An 18,284-nucleotide genomic window follows, 5' to 3' on the forward strand; every position below is an offset into this window, starting at 1 on the left:
GTCCTAATACCAAGTATGCAGCAGCGATAAACCAAAGGAATATTTTGAATGACCTTTTAAAACTTCAAATTAAAAAAGACAATGTTTTGAGAAATTTGTTACTGTCAACAAACAGTATTTACTCACATCTTTCAATGGCGATGAAATTTGTAAAATTCATTTATCAAATGAATTTCTGAAATTAATTATGACCAATTCCAGCAGCTTATTACCAAGCTTAAGGGCAGCTCAAAGTTTGCAATTCAGTTAAATGAAACAACTGATATTTCTAGCATGGCACACTTGTTGCTTTATGTAAGATAGCGATCCCCAACCTGTGGGCCGCAGACCACATGTGGTCCTTCGACTAATTGGAGGTGGGCCCCGAAGGATGCCTTCCCCCCCCGGCCCTTTATTTCATCCCCCCCCCCAGCCCTTTACAACACACTTCATTGTTGTGGCGTGTCTGTATCTTATTTTGAAGGGATGTTTAAACATTACCATAGCGATCAGAGAGCGCTAGGGCAGTAGTTGAGAGTAGAGGAGTAAACTACCCCCTCCCACCGGGCCTCAGTAAAGGCGTTGAGTGGTCCCCGGCGTTGAGTGGTCCCCAGTGATAAAAAGGTTGGGGACCACTGATGTAAGATATATGTTTATGAAGGAAGTATACGTGAGGAGTTATTTTTTTGTCGCCCTTTAGAAGGGAATATAAGAGGAGAAGAAATATATCTTAAAGTCCATGAATTTTTCACAAATGAAGGTTTACAATGGAAAAATCACATTGAGTCCATGCAGAAAGTGCTGGAGAAATCATGGGCAAGAACATTGGATTTGTAGCAAAAGTTAAAGCTGGTGGCAATAAACATATCACTTTTACTCACTGCATGATCCAGCAGGAGGCTCTTGTAGCCAAAAGAAATCACCAGAGTTAAATATTGTGCTATCAAAATCATTAACTTAATTAAAAGCCATTCCCTTAACAATCATTTATTTTCAAACCTTTGCAAAGACATGGACTCTGATTACAAAAGCTTATTACTACAGGCAGATATAAAGTGGCTCTCAAGAGGGTGAAATTTAAACAGATTATTGAAACTGAAAGATGGAGTTGTTATATTTTTGACTGAGCAGAAATCCGATTTTGTTAATTTTTTCATAATGACTACTGGCTTTCAAAACTTATTTGTTGGATATTTTCGAAAAACTCAATGATTTAAACATGTCACTTAAAGGAAAAATTGTAACATACTTATGCTAAGAGATAAAATTGAAAGTTTTACTTAAGTTAAACATACGAAGGTATAGAGTTGAATATGGTTCTTTAGAAATGTTTACAGCTACAGATGATTTTATAATTGAGAATAACATTCCCAAAGATTTAATTGTAAGAGTTATAATTGATCATCTGAAAAGTCTGGCAACACCATTTCAGAAATACATCCATTCAAATTTTGATTCTAAAAAACTAAGTTGAGTTCATAAACCATACTCAATTGAAATTGAAAACATCAGTCATCTGCCATTAAAAGTTCAAGAAGAATTTGCTGTGTTATCAAGTGATACAGGATTAAACCTTGGGTTTCCTAAAAAATAATTAAATCAGTTTTGGCTTCAGATTAGTACACAATTTCCAATAATTTTTGAAATGGCCCTAAACATACTTCTGCCATTTAGTACTGTGTATTTTTGCAAAGTGGCATTCTCAGCACTGAAGAATATAAAATGAAAATATCGATGAACTCTGAAAAAATTGAAGATGTTCTATATCCTGTAATATCATATATCCTGCGAAGATTTAATTCTTATATAAAAATAAACAAGCACATCCATCTCATTAGTATGCAGATTTACTTTAGCCTTTAACAAACAGTAAAATTATATGTATAACAAATAATTGCTTAAAAAAAATTCTTTATGATTGATTTGTATACCTAATTTATATACCTGTATATTAGGGGGTCACAAAAATTTCTCAGGTGTGAAGAGTTCCTGAATGGAAAAAGTTTTAAAAACCCTAATAAAGACAAAGCATTAGGAGTAAGGAAAAGTTAGAGACACGGATAGGAAAGGGCATGAACTTATATTTACATTATTTTACATGACAAAATTATTTAAAATATGGATAAATATTAGGGTATGTTTTGGGATAAGAGATGGTTTAGGTATGGTTCGGGTTGGGGAGTGGTAATGTTTAATAGGAGCATGAGTTCAAGGGAACAGTTACAGTCATGTTTAGGAAAAGTCATGAAATGAATATTATTACATTATTTTTACGCTAGGGGGAAAGCCCATTGCATCCAGGAATACAACGGGCACCAGTACATAAACTTACGCAGTAACCTTCCTGGGTTCTGGTCCTCTGCCCCTGTTCCCTATTCAATCTTGAGATCCAGTGTAGTGACGTGTACCAGACTCTAATCACAAAAGCTGGGTTTAATTCCTGACTCCACCTTCACATGCAGCGAGCTGGATTACCAAATTCCAGGTGGGGGCCAAGAAATCTTCAGGAAAATGAAGAAGAGTTGGTTCCTATATGCCACTTCTCTCTACCTGAAGGAATCTCAAAGTGGCTTACAACCTCCTTCCCTTTCTTCTTCCAACAACAGACATCCTGTGAGGTATAATAAAGACCTTCATTGCATTCTGTCTGTCCCTTGGCATTCTGTTTTTGAAATACTGATTATCTTTGCCTCCCCTACATCTCATCTGTGTTTCATTCCAACAAAGAGCTGAAATCTGAGACCTTTCCCTGAGAGGAGGGAAAGGAAGCAGCTGGTTTCCCTCCCTTACCTGGAAGACATGGAGAGTGGGAAGAGGCTGAGAAAGAGACTTATCAGCAACAGGGCCTTTCAGAGAGGTCAGCAACTCTTCCACTGAGCAAGCAGCTGGAAGATGAAGAAGACAGATAAGCCCCATGATTGTCCCTCATTGGAAGAGTGCTTTTTTTTAACTGGTTGCACATCCCCAGGATGGATCAATTAGGTAGGGATTGAGTTGTCTGCATGTAATTTGAACTGACTGGCCCTCATTGGGAAATTGCAATTTGAATTGATTGGCCCTAATTGACAGATTGCAATTTGCACTGCTTGGCCCTAACTGGCAGAGTGCAATTTGTACTGCTTGGCTCTCATTGGCAGTTTTCTCTCGCTATTGGCTGCACATGCCCAGTGAGGCCCAATCAGGTAGGGATAGAGTTGGTGGATGCAATTTGAACTGATTGGCCTTCACTGGCAGAGTGCAATTTGCACTGCTTGGCCCTAATTGGCAGCACACCAACAGGATGGATCAAGTAGGGAGTGAGTTGGCTGCACACAACTTTATAATGTTTAGTGATAATGATGTCAGTTTTTCTCAAATTTTTTACCATTGAGGAACCTCTAAAACATTCCTCAGGCTCCAGGGAACCCCAGAAGTGGGATCACCAGTTCCCCGCTGGAGACTGGCATCCCTGCGGCTGATCAGGGATGCCAGCCTCTAGTGGAACCTGGACAACCCCCAGAATGAAAGCTCCTATCCAGACAGCAGAGATCAGTTCCCCTGGAGGAAAGGGCTGCTTGGGACACCACATGCATCTTTTCAATCTCTCTGCAAATATTTTTGCAAAAGTGTCATAATTAACATTTAAAAACGAAATAGGTCTATATGACTGTGGGATTGCTGGGTCCATAACATCTTTATGTAACAATGACAAGAAGGCTTGATTCTCAGAGTCTGGATAATCAGTCATGGTCTGTTCGACAATATAATTCAAAATATTTGTTGCAGTAGTTTTGTAATGAGATTAATCATCTTTTTATAATATTCTGCTGACAGGCCATCAGAACCAGTTGCTTTATTTTGCTTCAATGAACTTATTATTAACTTCTTGTATTAATTTCTTGTATTGTAAACCTTTGATTCAATATTCTTTGATGAGTCTCGGAAAATTTTTGAAGCGGAATCGTAGCTAGATATTCTTGAATTGATTGTTCCTTTTGCAGAGGAATCTTATATAAACCTCTAAAATAATCAACAAAACATCATTGGATTTCATGCTGCTTTCTGTGTTCTAGAACATTAGGTCTCATAATTACAATTGTTTTCTTTTTCAGATTTTTAAATCTATGCACTAACCATTTTCTAGGTTTGTTATTGAAGTAAAAAAAATTGGTTTAAAAATTAAGTTTTTTCTTTCATTTCTTGTTTCCAATAAATCCCTTTCCAGACATGAGTCTTTGATTAAAAGTGTTCGTAAAAGTGTTCTTGATAGTGTCTGCTGGTTTTGTTTTTCTATATTTTGTAATTGTGATACTATATTGCTTAGTGTCTTTCTTGTTTTCCTTTTCAGAGATGTATTGTGAATGATTAGTCTGATGCTCATAAATGCTTTATTAATTTCCCAAATTGTAATTTTGCTGACATCTGAAGTATTATTAATCTGAAAAAAATTCCTTCACTTCTTCCTAGAAGCATTTTAAGATGTGTGGATTCTCCAGAATTATGTCACTTAATCTCCGTCTTCTATAGCCTGATCTTCGTTGGAAGAATATCAGCTCAAAAGGAGAATGGTCAGGAAATGTATTTGGTAAAATTTCTATAGAATCAGTCATGGGTAATATTCATCTATTTTTGAATAAGATTGATGGTGGACCAAAAATATAATGTATTGGTGTTTACTCTTATTTCTTTCTCTCCACAGATCCACAAAGGTTAGTTGTACTAAATAGTCCAGAGAAACTTTAGACAATTTTATTTCCAATTTCTTTGCTGAATTTATCCGTTAAAGGGTCTGGGACCACATTAAAGTCTCCAGGAATCAATGCTTCCCTTTCTACCTTGTTATTAACTTGTTCCAATACAACTACAACACGAAAAAACAGGCAGTTCTAAATAAATACCCTAATAGAAAAAGAGAGAACCTGTCCCAGGCTATCAAAATCAGTTAACAATATATTTATATAATCTCTATTTTAATGACCAATGAAACAACCAGAACGGACTCTAGATTTTGTTCAGTTTTCAAAGTAGACCTTTCATTGGTGGTTGTTTCCTCCTGTAATTTTGAAACTTATCCTAGAAATTTTCTTTATTTCAACCAACTCCAAGTTGTAATGACAATTCTATGCATATAATACCGGCCTTCAGATCGCAGGTAGGGGAGAGCTTTGTCCAGATACTACTCCTTGTTCTAGGCAAAAATGCTGCTGGAACACCACATAACATGCATTAAAGAAACAAGAGTACCACAAAACTCAGGGTAATGCATTACCGACACTGAAGGACTATATTTTAATAATGAAAATGTTGGACTCCTGCACTTTTATTAACCCTTTCTTGGGCAAAATATCTCTGGAACAAGCTGGAACAGGCATTAAACACATAATCAGTCTGCAAAAAACAGTGGGACATGTTAAAGGCACTCCAGAACAATATTTTGGAAAGACAGGTATATCATATGCTTACTTGAAGCAACTCTTCCTGGGATGTGCCCAGCAAGTTTTGTCAAGCTTCGCATTCCTGGGAGAATCAGTGCAGATTTGAAGCCTCTAGTTGGCTCAGTTTGTTGATGTGCAAACACATCTAATGGTGCACCCCCTGAAATGGATATGGATATGATGTCTGTTGTCCTGCCACAGGGTACCCATCAGTAGATGGCTGCTTTCCAGGCCTGGTGCTGAGTCCCTCTCACTGTGCTGCCACCATCTCTGCTGCCTGTCTTCCACGGCTGGCCCTGACCTCAGGAGTGTGGGGACGGCCTCAGAAGTTGGGCAGAAGTTGATGGTGGTGGTGCATTGATTGGGGTTGAGCACCAGGCCTCACCAGTTGCCGCCGCACCTATTATGTGGAATGTGTTTCCTAAAAATTCGTGAAAATCCATTCTCATGTGTTTTTCTTGTCCACTCCTGAACCCATGAGCAACAACTACCCAGCACATCTCCAGAAACCTCTGCTCAGTTTGCAGTGCATTCACTTAACTGTGAAATACTTCCTTCCTTTCCCCCCATTTCTGGAGGCATTTTGGCCTGAAAAAAAAATGTTGTTCTGGAGTTCCTTGAATGCATCTCATTTTTTTTTAGGTACTATGGTTTGTTTAATATTCATTCCAGATTCTTCTGGATGTATTTTAGTCCTATAAAGTTTAATATGCATGATATTTCTGTGTTTGGAGTTCCAAAATATTATTCTGGCAGGTTTTAAACAAGTCCTACTATTTTTTGACATACTTTATTTGTTTAATGCTCATTCCAGTCTGTTCCAGGATGTTCCCAAGGCATTTTGGCCTGGAAAGGGTTAATCAGTGAGTTGGTACTCCCCTTTTTAATTTCTAAAATATTGTCGAGTGTCTGTAATGCATTTCCCTGTTTTTACTGGAATTCTTGTTTGTTACTCTTGTTTGTTAACATGTGTCCTGTAGGCCTTTTGGCCTGGCAAGGGTTAAAGGTGTGGGATTCCTGCCTTTTCAGTTCTAAAATAGTGTTCCCAAGTGTCTGTAATGCATCCCACTGTTTCTTGTGGTATTCTTGTTTATTTAATACCTGTTCCAGCCTTTATCCTGTCGTTTTATCCAGCACACAAATGCCCCTCACTACTGTACAAGTGTCTGCCAGGCTCAAAATTACCTGCCCATAACTAGTCAAAACTTCCAGCTCCTGGTCTGTTGATGAGGCTTCTGGGAAATGGAGTTTTGTTTGAAACAGAAAGCAGTGCCATTCAGCTCCTAAGTTTCTGCTATATGGACTCTTTCATACACTATAGAAATCCAGTGGCACTTTAAAGACTAACTGCATTTATTCCAGCATACGATTTTGTGAGTGTGAGGTAATAAAAGAACTAATAGTATTAGTAATTTATTTATAGCCCACCCTTCCAGTGCTCAGGGTAGCTAGCAACATTAAAACAGATACAAAAATTTACATTTTAAATCATTACATTTTATAATTCCTATAATTTATGCCCCTGATGGAAATTCCAAATGGGGAAAATTTTGGCCAGAGCTGGTCTTCAGCATTCCTTCTCCCCTCTTCCTCTATTGTTGAGGCCAGCCTTTTATGGTAGTTGTTATTTCTGGCCTTAAAGAGATGGGAATACCAGAGCATCTTATTTGTCTCTTGAGAAATTTATATGCAGGTCAAGAAGCAACAGTGAGAACTGAACATGGAATCACGGATTGGTTCAAAATTGAGAAAGGAGTTCGGCAAGGCTGTATACTGTCGCCTTGCCTATTTAACTTGTATGCGGAGCACATCATGAGAAAGGCGGGATTAGAGGAGTCACAAATTGGGATCAAGATTGCAGGGAGAAATATCAACAACCTCAGATATGCAGATGATACCACTCTAATGGCAGAAAGTGAAGAGGAACTAAAGAGCCTGTTGATGCGGGTGAAGGAGGAGAGTGCAAAAGTTGGCTTGAAACTCAACATCAAGAAAACAAAGATCATGGCATCCGGCCCTCTCAATTCCTGGCAAATAGATGGGGGAGAAATGGAGATAGTGACAGATTTTATTTTCCTGGGCTCCAAGATCACTGCAGATGGGGACTGCAGCAAAGAAATTAAAAGACGCTTGCTCCTGGGGAGGAAAGCTATGGCAAATCTAGACAGCATCCTAAAAAGCAGAGACATCACCCTACCAACAAAAGTGCGTTTAGTCAAGGCTATGGTATTCCCAGTTGCAATGTATGGCTGCGAAAGTTGGACCATAAGGAAGGCCGAGCGTCAAAGAATTGAGGCTTTTGAACTCTGGTGCTGGAGAAGACTCTTGCGAGTCCCTTGGACTGCAAGGCGAACAAACCGGTCAGTCCTAGAGGAGATCAGCCCTGACTGCTCTTTAGAAGGCCAGATCCTGAAGATGAAACTCAAATACTTTGGCCACCTCATGAGAAGGAAGGACTCCCTGGAGAAGAGCCTAATGCTGGGAGTGATCGAGGGCAAAAGAAGAAGGGGACGACAGAGAATGAGGTGGATGGATGGAGTCACTGAAGCAGTAGGTGCAAACTTAAAAGGACTCCAGGGAATGGTAGAGGACAGGAAGGCCTGGAGGATCATTGTCCATGGGGTCGCGATGGGTCGGACACGACTTCGCACATAACAACAACAATTTCTGGCCTTGACCATAAGCTCAGTAGAATAACTCTGTGGAACCAGTTTAGGGTCCTGATCACTTCTGAGAGCTCATTCTACCGGGCTGGGGCCAGGGATGAAAAATCCCTGGCCCTAGTTGAGGTCAACATCATCTCTTTCAGCAAAGAATACAATTTTCCTAATTTATATGCAGAGAATTACAAAGTAGAGGGAGGAAGGAGGAATTGAGCTGACTCAGATGTCTTTTATCATAAATCATGTGTGTTTCATCATGTTAGAGATTTGAACAGTTCACATATAATGATGGTGACAGAAATCAGAAGTTCAAACAAAAGTGTGATGAAGTAAGGTGATCAGCAAACTAATTAAGGAAGAAGTGTCCTGAAAGTGAATGATTATGGAATGATACAAAATGTTGGATCAGTTTATTTAAGTTTCTAAAAAGTAAGTATTTGGTTGTTAGAAAGGGGGAAGGAGGAAGTAGGGTTGCCTGATATAGTCTGTGCACTGGCAGGGGTGAGGGCATAGGGTTGTCAGCTCCTGGTCAGGAAACTCCCATGAATGTAGAGATGGATCCACGGGAGGACAGGAACCACTATGGTGGACAATACCATAAAGTTCGCCCCCCAAAGCATCCATTTTCTCAAGTGAAACTGATCTCTGTAGTCCAGAGATGAGCAGTAAGTTTGGAGGCTCCCCAGACCCTACATGGATGCTGGCATCCCTACGAGGAAGGTATTGGCTAGCATTCACTTCTGAATTCACCCCCAGCTCCAGGAATAAAAAATGTTCCTCCTTTTCCTGACTTCTTTGGGCATTACTTCCAAGTAAACATTTATCAAGTTCTGACTGCAAACCTAAGCACAGACTGATTACTACAGGAGTAGTAGCTTTGGGAATACTTTATAAACAATTGGTGTGCTAGGCTGGAGCTGCCAGAGAAACCTGGAGAAACCATGGAAGAATCTGCTGTGGAAAAAGTTTCTGGGCCCCTTTGAGGGTAGGGGACACCTCTCCTATCACATCCCCTTGGCTGGCCTCTTTTTACTGTCCTTGAACTCTGTTTCTTTGTCTATGCTTTTGCTGGGTGCCAGCAGTGATGGCCCCATTAGCATTGGCACCAGATCTCCAGGGTAGAGGTCCATCGGGAATTGTACTTGTGAGGTTAATAGCCATTCTGCCCGTGCAGAAGCCACACCTGGCAGGTTTTCCTCACTTCCATGTGTACCTCAGTTGCAATCTGAATGGGGCACCACAAACAGGAATTGAGGACAACATGCTAGTCGTGATGCAGAGAGCAGACCTTGGATCCCGCATGTGTTCTTGTAAGGCATAAAGCAAAAGAATGCAATCATTACGGTTCATTACTTCCTCACATGTTGATATGAAATATTCAAATTTGAGTTGGGTGCATACTTTGCTCTTATACTCTCCAGAGGTTGGTGTTAGAAACTGCTAGAATTTCCAACCAACAGAGGCTCATATTTGTATGAGAATCACTTCTCTGGGCTGACATTACTAAGGACAGGCAGGTTTTTTGCTGTGTATCTGCATCAGGAGTGATTGATGCAAAGATATGACATTGTTTTTGAATTATTTGCAAAACTCTAATATCAGGTCCTTAATATGTGATAGCATATGTGTGAGTGTATGTGAGTGTATATGCGAGTGTATGTGCATGCACACAATTGTGAGTGTATATGCATGCACACAGTTATAGATGATCACTGTTGAGAACATTGAAGCTTATCTGTCCTGAGACAAACAAAGCATCCTGGGGTCAAAAAGTGGTGTAGAAGGAAGACTGAAGCTCCTTCTCCCCATTCTGCCATGAGCCTAGCATGAATCGAGTTCCTACAGCCCTTGGGAAAATAATTCCTAGCAGCTGAATCTGACTGAAAGTAATTAGAGTTGAGTGAGGGAAACCTTGACCGAACTTATTGAAAAAAGTAATGTCTAATTTGGCTGGCAGACTGCATTTTTAAACCAGTCTGCATTTAAACTCAACTGCTCTTAAAAATGTCATGAAAAGGTCTGATGAAATTCTAGTCTCTCTTGTGCACATGTGATCACGATATTCATCTGTATTCTAAAACAGCGCCTACACATATAGGCAAGCTAATCTTCAACCAATGATCCCTTCGAAGATATGAATGAAATCAACTGTTTACAGTGACAAAATGGCTTCCATAGTAATTGATGTGCATCAAAAGTTTGGTGGTGGGGATTTCAAGGGAGTCTGAAAGGACAGTCACCCCTTCCCCAATGTATTATGCTTGATGAGATGAAATGCTGCATAATTTTTTATTAGTGACACTTGTCTGAAAAAGACTTGGAGTATTCACTTTTGGTTCTACCATCTGCGACTTATACATTCATCTCAAATGCAAAGCAATAACATTTTTATAGCACTTCACGAAGTATGGTGAGCTATAAAGATTTTATCGCAATGCACTTGGGGTAGCCATATTACATCATCCCCTATCCCTTCTATAAATGTTCTGGCTTTCTGTCCCTCCTAGCTGAGTAATCCTCTTTCATACAGATGGATTCTGAAGTTAGTTCTAGTGTTCAGCACTCACTACAAGATGCTGTGATTTAAACTGTGGATTTAGCCTAGTTTTTGAAATGAAGTGTGAAGATGTTCAGGAAGGGCATTTATGATGTACAGTGAGTGAGAAATCAAGTGTTCCCTTTCTAATCCTCTCTCAGCAATTTGTATTATCACCAACATGGGGACATAACTGCCATTTTAAAGCCTAAAATGAATCATTTAAAAATGTTGTGAGTGTTGGATCTGCAGCACACCAGAAAAGGTCAATCTTGCTTCTCCCCCTGTGCCATCTCAAGCACTGAAATGGCCATACACACATCCTTGCAGCCATTTCCACGCATGAAAAGGTGTGGAGATGTTGGGACTGTTGGACTTGGCTTGGTCATGAGTTCCTCCAGAGAACAAAGCTGCAGAGTGACAGAGCATTTTGAAAGTATGCAGTTGTTAGTTATCATTGTGGATGAGGCAGAGGTCTGGATTCACAGCACTTTGAGGTTTAAAAGAGAGTAATCTTTACTGGAAAGATTATTCAGAATATACACAAAAGCTTAAAAGGTGGTTATAAAACCAGCACATTGCAAGCCTCTGTGGCTAGACTGCAAGCAGACTACATGCCCACACAGATGAAAAGAGCTGAGCCTAGTGCAGTCCACTCCTTGGTTGAGCAAACAGCACACAGAGCTACTCTTCCTGAAGAAAGAGGAAGTGGGCAGGAGTCAAGCTTAAACAAAGGGAATCCCACTATGTGTTTGGGATTTTCCATTGCACCTCCAGAGTGACCTTTAGGTGTCACTATTGTACACAGATACAGCTCAGCTGCTTAAACAACTTAACAACAGCCCTTCAAGACTGACTTCACCAAATTCCTTGCTGATTGAAATTCCAACAGGGGAGAGCGCAAGAGTGCCTTGTTCTGCCATGCTGAGTTTAACTAGAAGCTGGTCCTTGCAGAATTCTTTTAAATTGCTCATTTCAGGCTTAAAATGGTGGCATTGTCCCCATTTCAGACATGAGAATCCCATCACATCTTGTTTAGTCCCTATTCTCCACAGATAGTAATGATACCGTACCAGCCTAGGCCTCTATCATTGCAATCCTAGACAGAGTTACACTCTTCTAAACCCACTAAAGTCAGTGGGCTTAGAAAGGTGTAACTCTGTTTAGGATAGCTCTGTAAATCTGACAGAAAACTGGTTGTTCCTGTTTGCATTATGCAAATCACATAGTGGGGTCATCAATAAGCAAGATAGACAGTCTGTGCATAAATAAAGCTCGCAGGGTTCTCCTGGTAGGCAGAAAATCATGACCTTTTAGACTAAACAAAAGAACTCCCCCCAATCCAAAACTGCCTCATGGAGACTGAGGATGCTCCAGAATGGTAGGAAGGTTGAAAACAGATGATAACCAGATTAAAGGGGGTGGGTAAGGGGAGATGAATATAGCCTGATCAAACTTCTAAATCATATAGAAACCTAGGGGAGGGGAGATTTCCCAATTTATCCCCTACAATTCCTTGTCATTCTTTATGCCATAAACATTTGTAGATAGTTTGAGTGTTTCACCTTCATGATGTGCACCCAGTGAGACAGACCAACATTAAAAAGAGGTTCTCAATTTATAATCCTTATACATTGCTGTTCCTCTATATATTTGTGAAACAGCAAAGCTGGCTGCACTCTGATAGGCCCTGCCCCTGCAGCTCCTGCCCTCCATCCCTGGACTCTAGCCCCTTTGCTCTCAGATGTGCCTCAGTGCCTGGAGCTAGCAGCAGGTAAGGAGAGATGGCCCTGGGCAAAGGGTCGTGGTGGAGGGCCTGCTAACGAGGGCCTCTTGGCCTGCTAGGCAGGGCTTGCTAACAAGGGTCTCCCAGCCTGCTGACTGCCTGCTAAGGAGCTCTCTCTGGGCTCTGCTAACGAGCTGCCCAGCCCCCGCCCGCCCCACTTGATCTGGCTGTGAGCTGCGGCCCAAAGCCACCTTAAGCTGCCTGGCCAGGGGAGGGGACCCTTTCAAGGCCTATTCTTAGGAACGGGCTTTGAAGCTAGTTATTTATAAAATCCTTTATCGGTGTCACAGAGTATACTGGCATAAAGGACTAATTTGTGATGTGATGAGTAGATAAAATGATTTTCCAACTTTGATTCCAATAAAATACAATGGATTATTGGGCGCTTCAGAGAAAATGTATTTTGCCTGATTTAGAAGATAGGTGGTAAAATTGAAATGTACAGAACATAGGGTAAGATCCAAAGATCTGTGTGCGGAAGGAAAGTAGCAGTTTGTGCTATTCTTCACCACAGCTTTAATAGACAACATATGTAGCAGTTATGAATTATACAAACTCTAAGCCTTTGCATTTACTTTCTTTGACATTGTGCTATGCCTTAGCACAACCCATAATTCAACCCATAAATACTATTTTTTATGTCTTGCAAATTTGTCTGTTGTAAATATGGGTGACAGTATTGAACAGGAATAAAATTACAGCATACAGTTGCTTAAAATTCCAGGGGCTATGTGTATTTTTTTAAAAACAAAACTACCTTAAAAATCTAGGTACCTGGAAAAGGAGTTCTTTATTTGAACAGCAATGGGTGAAGAAATTTACCAACAAGCATATGGCAAGAAGCCTTTTTTTGAGGGGGAAGCTTTGGAAACTTTGAAGATGAAGTAGACATTATCTATACCTCAGAGGCAACTCCCATCTTCTCATTGGCTATTTGCAGTGATAACTGTTAAATTTCAAATATGGTTCATTGGATCAATTGGGAGCGTTAATGATGAATTTTGGTCCTTTCGTTGTTCATGAACTGAAGTTCATGGCAAGTCCGCTGGCATGGATTTTTGATTTTTTCAAATGATTTGTGGTGATTTGGGAAAAGATACATGTCTCTGACTCTTTACTACCCCGAATACTACCACAAAATTTAACTAAACCCTAAGCCATACTATACCTAAACTAATCCTAACCCCAAAATTTCCTCCTCCTCCTCCTCCTTCTTCTGTTTTACTTGCAGTCCTGTAGAGAGTGGAGTCTACCCTGAAATACTCCCCCATTGGCTCTGGAAACAGGAGATGGGTATAGTGCAGCTCAGGACCAATGTGCCTTGAAAACATCAGATGAAATGAGTGACTATGAAGACGCACTTCAAGACTGCAATGGGATAGTAGCCAGTTTATAGTGAGAGTGAACTAAGATAAGATGATTATTTCCATCCATCAAACAGATTCAGTATATAAAATTCATGATCTGCTAAGAGGATTTTATCCCTCCTTTCAATAACTAGAAGAGCAATTTAAGGACACTGACTTAATTCATGTGAGCAATATTCCTCAAGCTACTAGTTCCACATTTGCCTTATTACTGCCCCTATTAAAGATTCTGTAGAACTATACCAATTTTTAAAAACTGGTTTCAGGACTGTAATTGTTATGCAAGGAAGGCTGTGGATGTTGAATATTGTAACTAAGGATGGGTTCACAAACCAAAATTCATCACAAATTTGGCTAAGCTCATACCCCCCAAACCAAAGTTCAGGTTCTCACTGGAACACTTTGGTGGACCCATATCCAGCCTGTGCTGAGACAGCTGCATTGGTTGCCAGTTGAGTTCCCTAGCCTGAGGCAGGTGTGCCTGGCCTTGACCTGAGCCAGGGCCATTTTGGTCCTGGCCCCAACCTGGTGGAATGAGCTCCTGGGTGAGCTGCGGGTCCTGATGGAACTGTCTCAGTTCTGCAGGGCCTGTAAAATTGAGTTCTACCAGGTCTTTGGTTGAGGTCGGGGCAACTAAGATCTGGGCCCCTCCCTGAGTTAGTTGGAACATCCGGCTGCCTTGGCAGCCCTCTGGAGGTGGGTGAATAAGTCTGTGAGCACTGGGGTGGGAGTTCAGTCACCTCCTGGAGTGAGGTTAATAAGGTTTTAATAGAAGGACCTTAGGCCATTATGGGGGTTTTGTAAGATGATTTTTAGACTGTGACCCACCATAGGCCACTTTGTGGGAATGGTGGGATATTATCAAAACATGGATGGATGGATGGAACATGACTATGGTAAAGGCACGACAGAAATGGAAATGACTCCTATACATCACCCTGTAAATCACCTGGCCTTACATGGGTTGGGACCCACATACCTGAGGGACCGCCTATCGTCCTATGCCCCCTGCAGGGATTTACGCTCTGTGGGCAACGGCTTACTGGTCATTCCCGGCCCCAGGGAAGCATGCCTAGTCTCAACTAGGGACAGGGTCTTTTCGGTCCTGGCCCCAACCTGGTGGAATGAGCTCCTGGGTGAGCTACAGACCCTGCAAGAGCTTTCAGCATTCTGCAGGGCCCGCAAAACAGAGCTCTTCTGCCGGGTTTATGGTTGACGCTGGGGTCAGCAAGGTAAATCAATGCCCACTCCCCTAGGTATGAGTAGTACATCGTCAACCTCCTGCCTCATTCCTCCTGTAGTAAGGGAGAGTGTGTGTGTGTGTGTGTGGGGGGGGTTCTGCCATATCTGGAGCCATGAATAGGCAGACACGCACCTTGGTGAGGCTATAGATACACAAGACAACTTTATATGCAGTGATGTGACACAAAGCGTGCTTCTCCCACGTTCTCTTTTTCCAAAGTAATATAGTTTCTTTTTCAGCACAGCCTTGCCAAAGCAACATTTTCATTGCATTCCTGGGGGAAACACCCTAAAGATTGTCTGCCCCCCCCCTGAAGCTTTGTTGTTCTCGAGCACATTATATGCAGTGAAGTAACACAAAGCGAGCTTCTCCCCCATTCTCTTTTTCCAAAATAATAACGCTTCTATTTTAACACAGCCTTGCCAAAATAATATTTTCATTGTGTTCTTGGGGAAAACCCCCTAAAGATTGTCTGCCCCCCACCCCCAAATTTAGGTGCTTTGCCATTCTTGAATGGGCAACTCGTGAAACTAAAGCATTTTTCAATGCGCTGCACGGACTTAAACATGTCTGTTCAGGTCACGTCCCTTTCTTTTTATTTGTACATAATTATGCAGCTAAACATGTATGCACATACAGACCAGCAAACTGTTTCAGTGACCACATGGTCAGCAGACAAAGGAAACGGCAGCAAGAATTCAATTGCATTCGCGAATCTATCTGGCCAATAAATGTGGCCAGCCATGCTCCCTATCCAATCAGGAGTTGAGAATTATCTAGGCCAAAGAGACAGGAAGCAAGAAAAAGGAAAGCTCCTTCCCTGGAAAGCCATCTTCAGCCCTTCCTTGCCCACAAGAGATGGAGTCCTTCTCGCAGGCATGGAGCTTCCAAGCAAGTGGCAGGGGACTGACTTGGAGGGATGTGTAGATAACATGACCTTCTGGCCATCTTCACAGAGGTGAAGATCCAAGTTGCCCTTAATGCCTCCCACAGGAACTGGGAGGTTTTCAAGAAGTTGGCCATGCGGATGTGTGCTATTGGCCACAATAGGAGCAGCCTGGAGAGCCGGTCCGAGAAAAAGACCTTGAGGGCAGAATACTTCCACTGCCTCAACCACAACAAGCAATTGGTAGCTGCTCCTGTGACCTACACCTATTTTGAAATCCAAAGGGCCATCTTTGGGGAGGGTGATGGCGACAGGCAGTCAAACGGGTTGCCCGGAACCTAATGCTAACAAAAAGGAAGCAGGCACTGGTGCTAAGCGGCCAGCAGCAGGAGGATGATCCCGAAGAGGGACCCTCCACTTGCCCAAAGATCCAGGTATAGCTGGGGAGGACAAGATGGTCACCCGGACCTTATTGCAATCCCAGGTAAGCCTCAGGTAAGCATGGAGGGCCAGGATCGTGGGTTGGCCTGCCTGATCTGTTGACAGGTGACAGACGTTTATAGGTTTATTTGTTTCTTGGGGAGGGGGGGCTGGGCAGGGCTGCCTATGCCTCTGTTCCTCAGCCTTTCTCTCACATAGCATGTGGTCCACGGTGCCTTAAACAAACGTTTTTCCCAGGGTATCCCTTCCTTTGAGTGTTATAGGGGCTGTTTTGGGCTGCTAGAGGTGTATGGTTCTTTTTTTCAACAGAGACACAGCTTCCCAAGACTTCCATGCAAGCCAGTGAGCAGGTCTGAACAAAGGCAGAAGAAGACGGGAACAGTGACTCCTCTTCCACTGAAATTGGTAGGTACTATTTCATGGGACTCCAGGGGATGTGCAAAGGGTGCTGCTTGTTTGTCTATGAGCAGCAGGAAAAGACCCTCTAGGCAAAAGGGTTGTCTTCTGTAAAGCTGGCATGGAAAAACCCTCAGCTTTCTTTCTTATGCTATATGCTCTATAAGTCAATCAATCTGTTCTCCACAGACTACATCCCACCCACTCAATAAGTCCTGTCTGATGTTCCTATCAGGATGATCACCCCAGTCCCACAAGAAGAGCGTGCAGGTAAGCATTAGCAGTCTTCCTGCGTGATTGTAAGCAATTTTCCTTCAACAGGAATACGTAGCGGGTAAACCAGGGGGTAAGTATTCCCTTTGAGAGTCCAATCTCTCCTCATGGAAGAGAGGGAGGAACATGCAGTGACTGCTGCAAAGCTTATTCTGTTAGAATGAAGCTGTGAGGAGATCTGTCCCTCCCCTCCCCAAATTCCAAATGATTACTGATTTTCCTTTTTATTTTCAGATGAAATTTCTGGAGAGGAGGAGGAAGAAGAACCCAGGGTGCCTTATCTGCGTAGGAGCGCCTGATGTGGGAGCAGCTCCCTTCTTACAAATGTGTCTCCCTTCTTACAAACCTTGGCCAGAGGCTCCTGACCATGGAGAGGAGAACACGTGGTAGTGCAGGTCTTTAGCTGAGAGCGCATGGATACACTGGAGGCAATCTCCAATAGGGAAATGGAGACACAAAGGTAAGAAGGGAGACTAGAAAGGGAAGTTTTTAATGCCTCCATGCACTTAAAAGTTGACATGCATCTCTCCTCCGTGGATGTGATGGCAGCAAACAGGTCCTTTTAGGCGGCTTGGGTTTCTGCTAAAATAAATTTTGAAATTGGGGAAGTTAGGAGAAGATGGTGCATAAAGATGTGTGGATGGTCATGCCATGTTTGCCCAAGTTCCCGTTACTAAAAAGTAAGTCACAACAAACCTCTTGCAGCTCTAGACATGGAGGGTCCCTCCTCATCCTTCTGCTCCCTCCGGGGACCTCTGACTCTCTCCCTGACTGATGGGGGAGTAGGCAGTCTACCCAGTCTTCCTGGCGCCAGACTGGCTGAAGTGTGAAGCAGGAGAAAGAGGGGGAAAAGAAATGAGAGTCTAAGTTTCTGATGCCATCAATAAAGTCTATTGCTATATTCAGTATCTTGGTGAGTTTTTTGGCTGCACAAAAGGGGTGGTTGTCTACAAGGAAAGGAACATGCCTTGAAATGCCAGTTTTGATGAGACAGAACATGCCAACTATTCCCAAAGGTAAAATGAGGTGCCTGAAGCCCCCAGGGGACAATTATGTGGGTAATTTGGGGGAGGGGGAGATATGCCATTAAGTGAACTGATGCGAAACAATGTGTGGTTCTTATGAAAAATGTGATTAAAGATGTTTGAGCCTAGCACCCACTCTTTACCCTAAAGTTTAAAAGAGTCCCTTTTTTCCTTTTGTTGGGAGAACTGCCTTCAAGCCCCCATTCACTCCTCTACAGGGGGAAAACCTACCAGCAATCTTAAAGTTTTGCAAAGGCATAAAGTTAAGGACAAGA

The 18,284-nt window shown here is 42.1% G+C and overlaps 1 protein-coding gene across 14 annotated transcripts in view; it reads right to left on the minus strand.

Annotated features, from left to right (window-relative positions):
• Window positions 1–18,284, minus strand: part of LOC143819312 (uncharacterized) — a 207,789-nt gene that overhangs the window by 64,383 nt on the left and 125,122 nt on the right. For 8 of the 14 annotated variants that reach the window (XR_013224928.1, XR_013224921.1, XR_013224915.1 and 5 more), the window contains 2 exons: window positions 17,681–17,803; window positions 447–2,864 (listed from right to left, as the gene is read on the minus strand). Coding sequence is in view for 4 of the 14 variants with exons in the window: in XM_077300806.1 (XP_077156921.1) it covers window positions 1,985–1,993; window positions 2,770–2,864; window positions 17,681–17,803 (227 nt within the window). In the remaining 10 variants the exon portion in view is untranslated. Of the gene's footprint in view, window positions 1–446; window positions 2,865–17,680; window positions 17,804–18,284 lie in introns of those variants that run through there. The other 6 variants (XR_013224925.1, XR_013224916.1, XM_077300815.1 and 3 more) reach the window with 2 other exon arrangements.

This window comes from Paroedura picta, chromosome 1 (genome assembly GCF_049243985.1).
Source record: "Paroedura picta isolate Pp20150507F chromosome 1, Ppicta_v3.0, whole genome shotgun sequence".
Lineage (NCBI taxonomy): Eukaryota > Metazoa > Chordata > Lepidosauria > Squamata > Gekkonidae > Paroedura > Paroedura picta.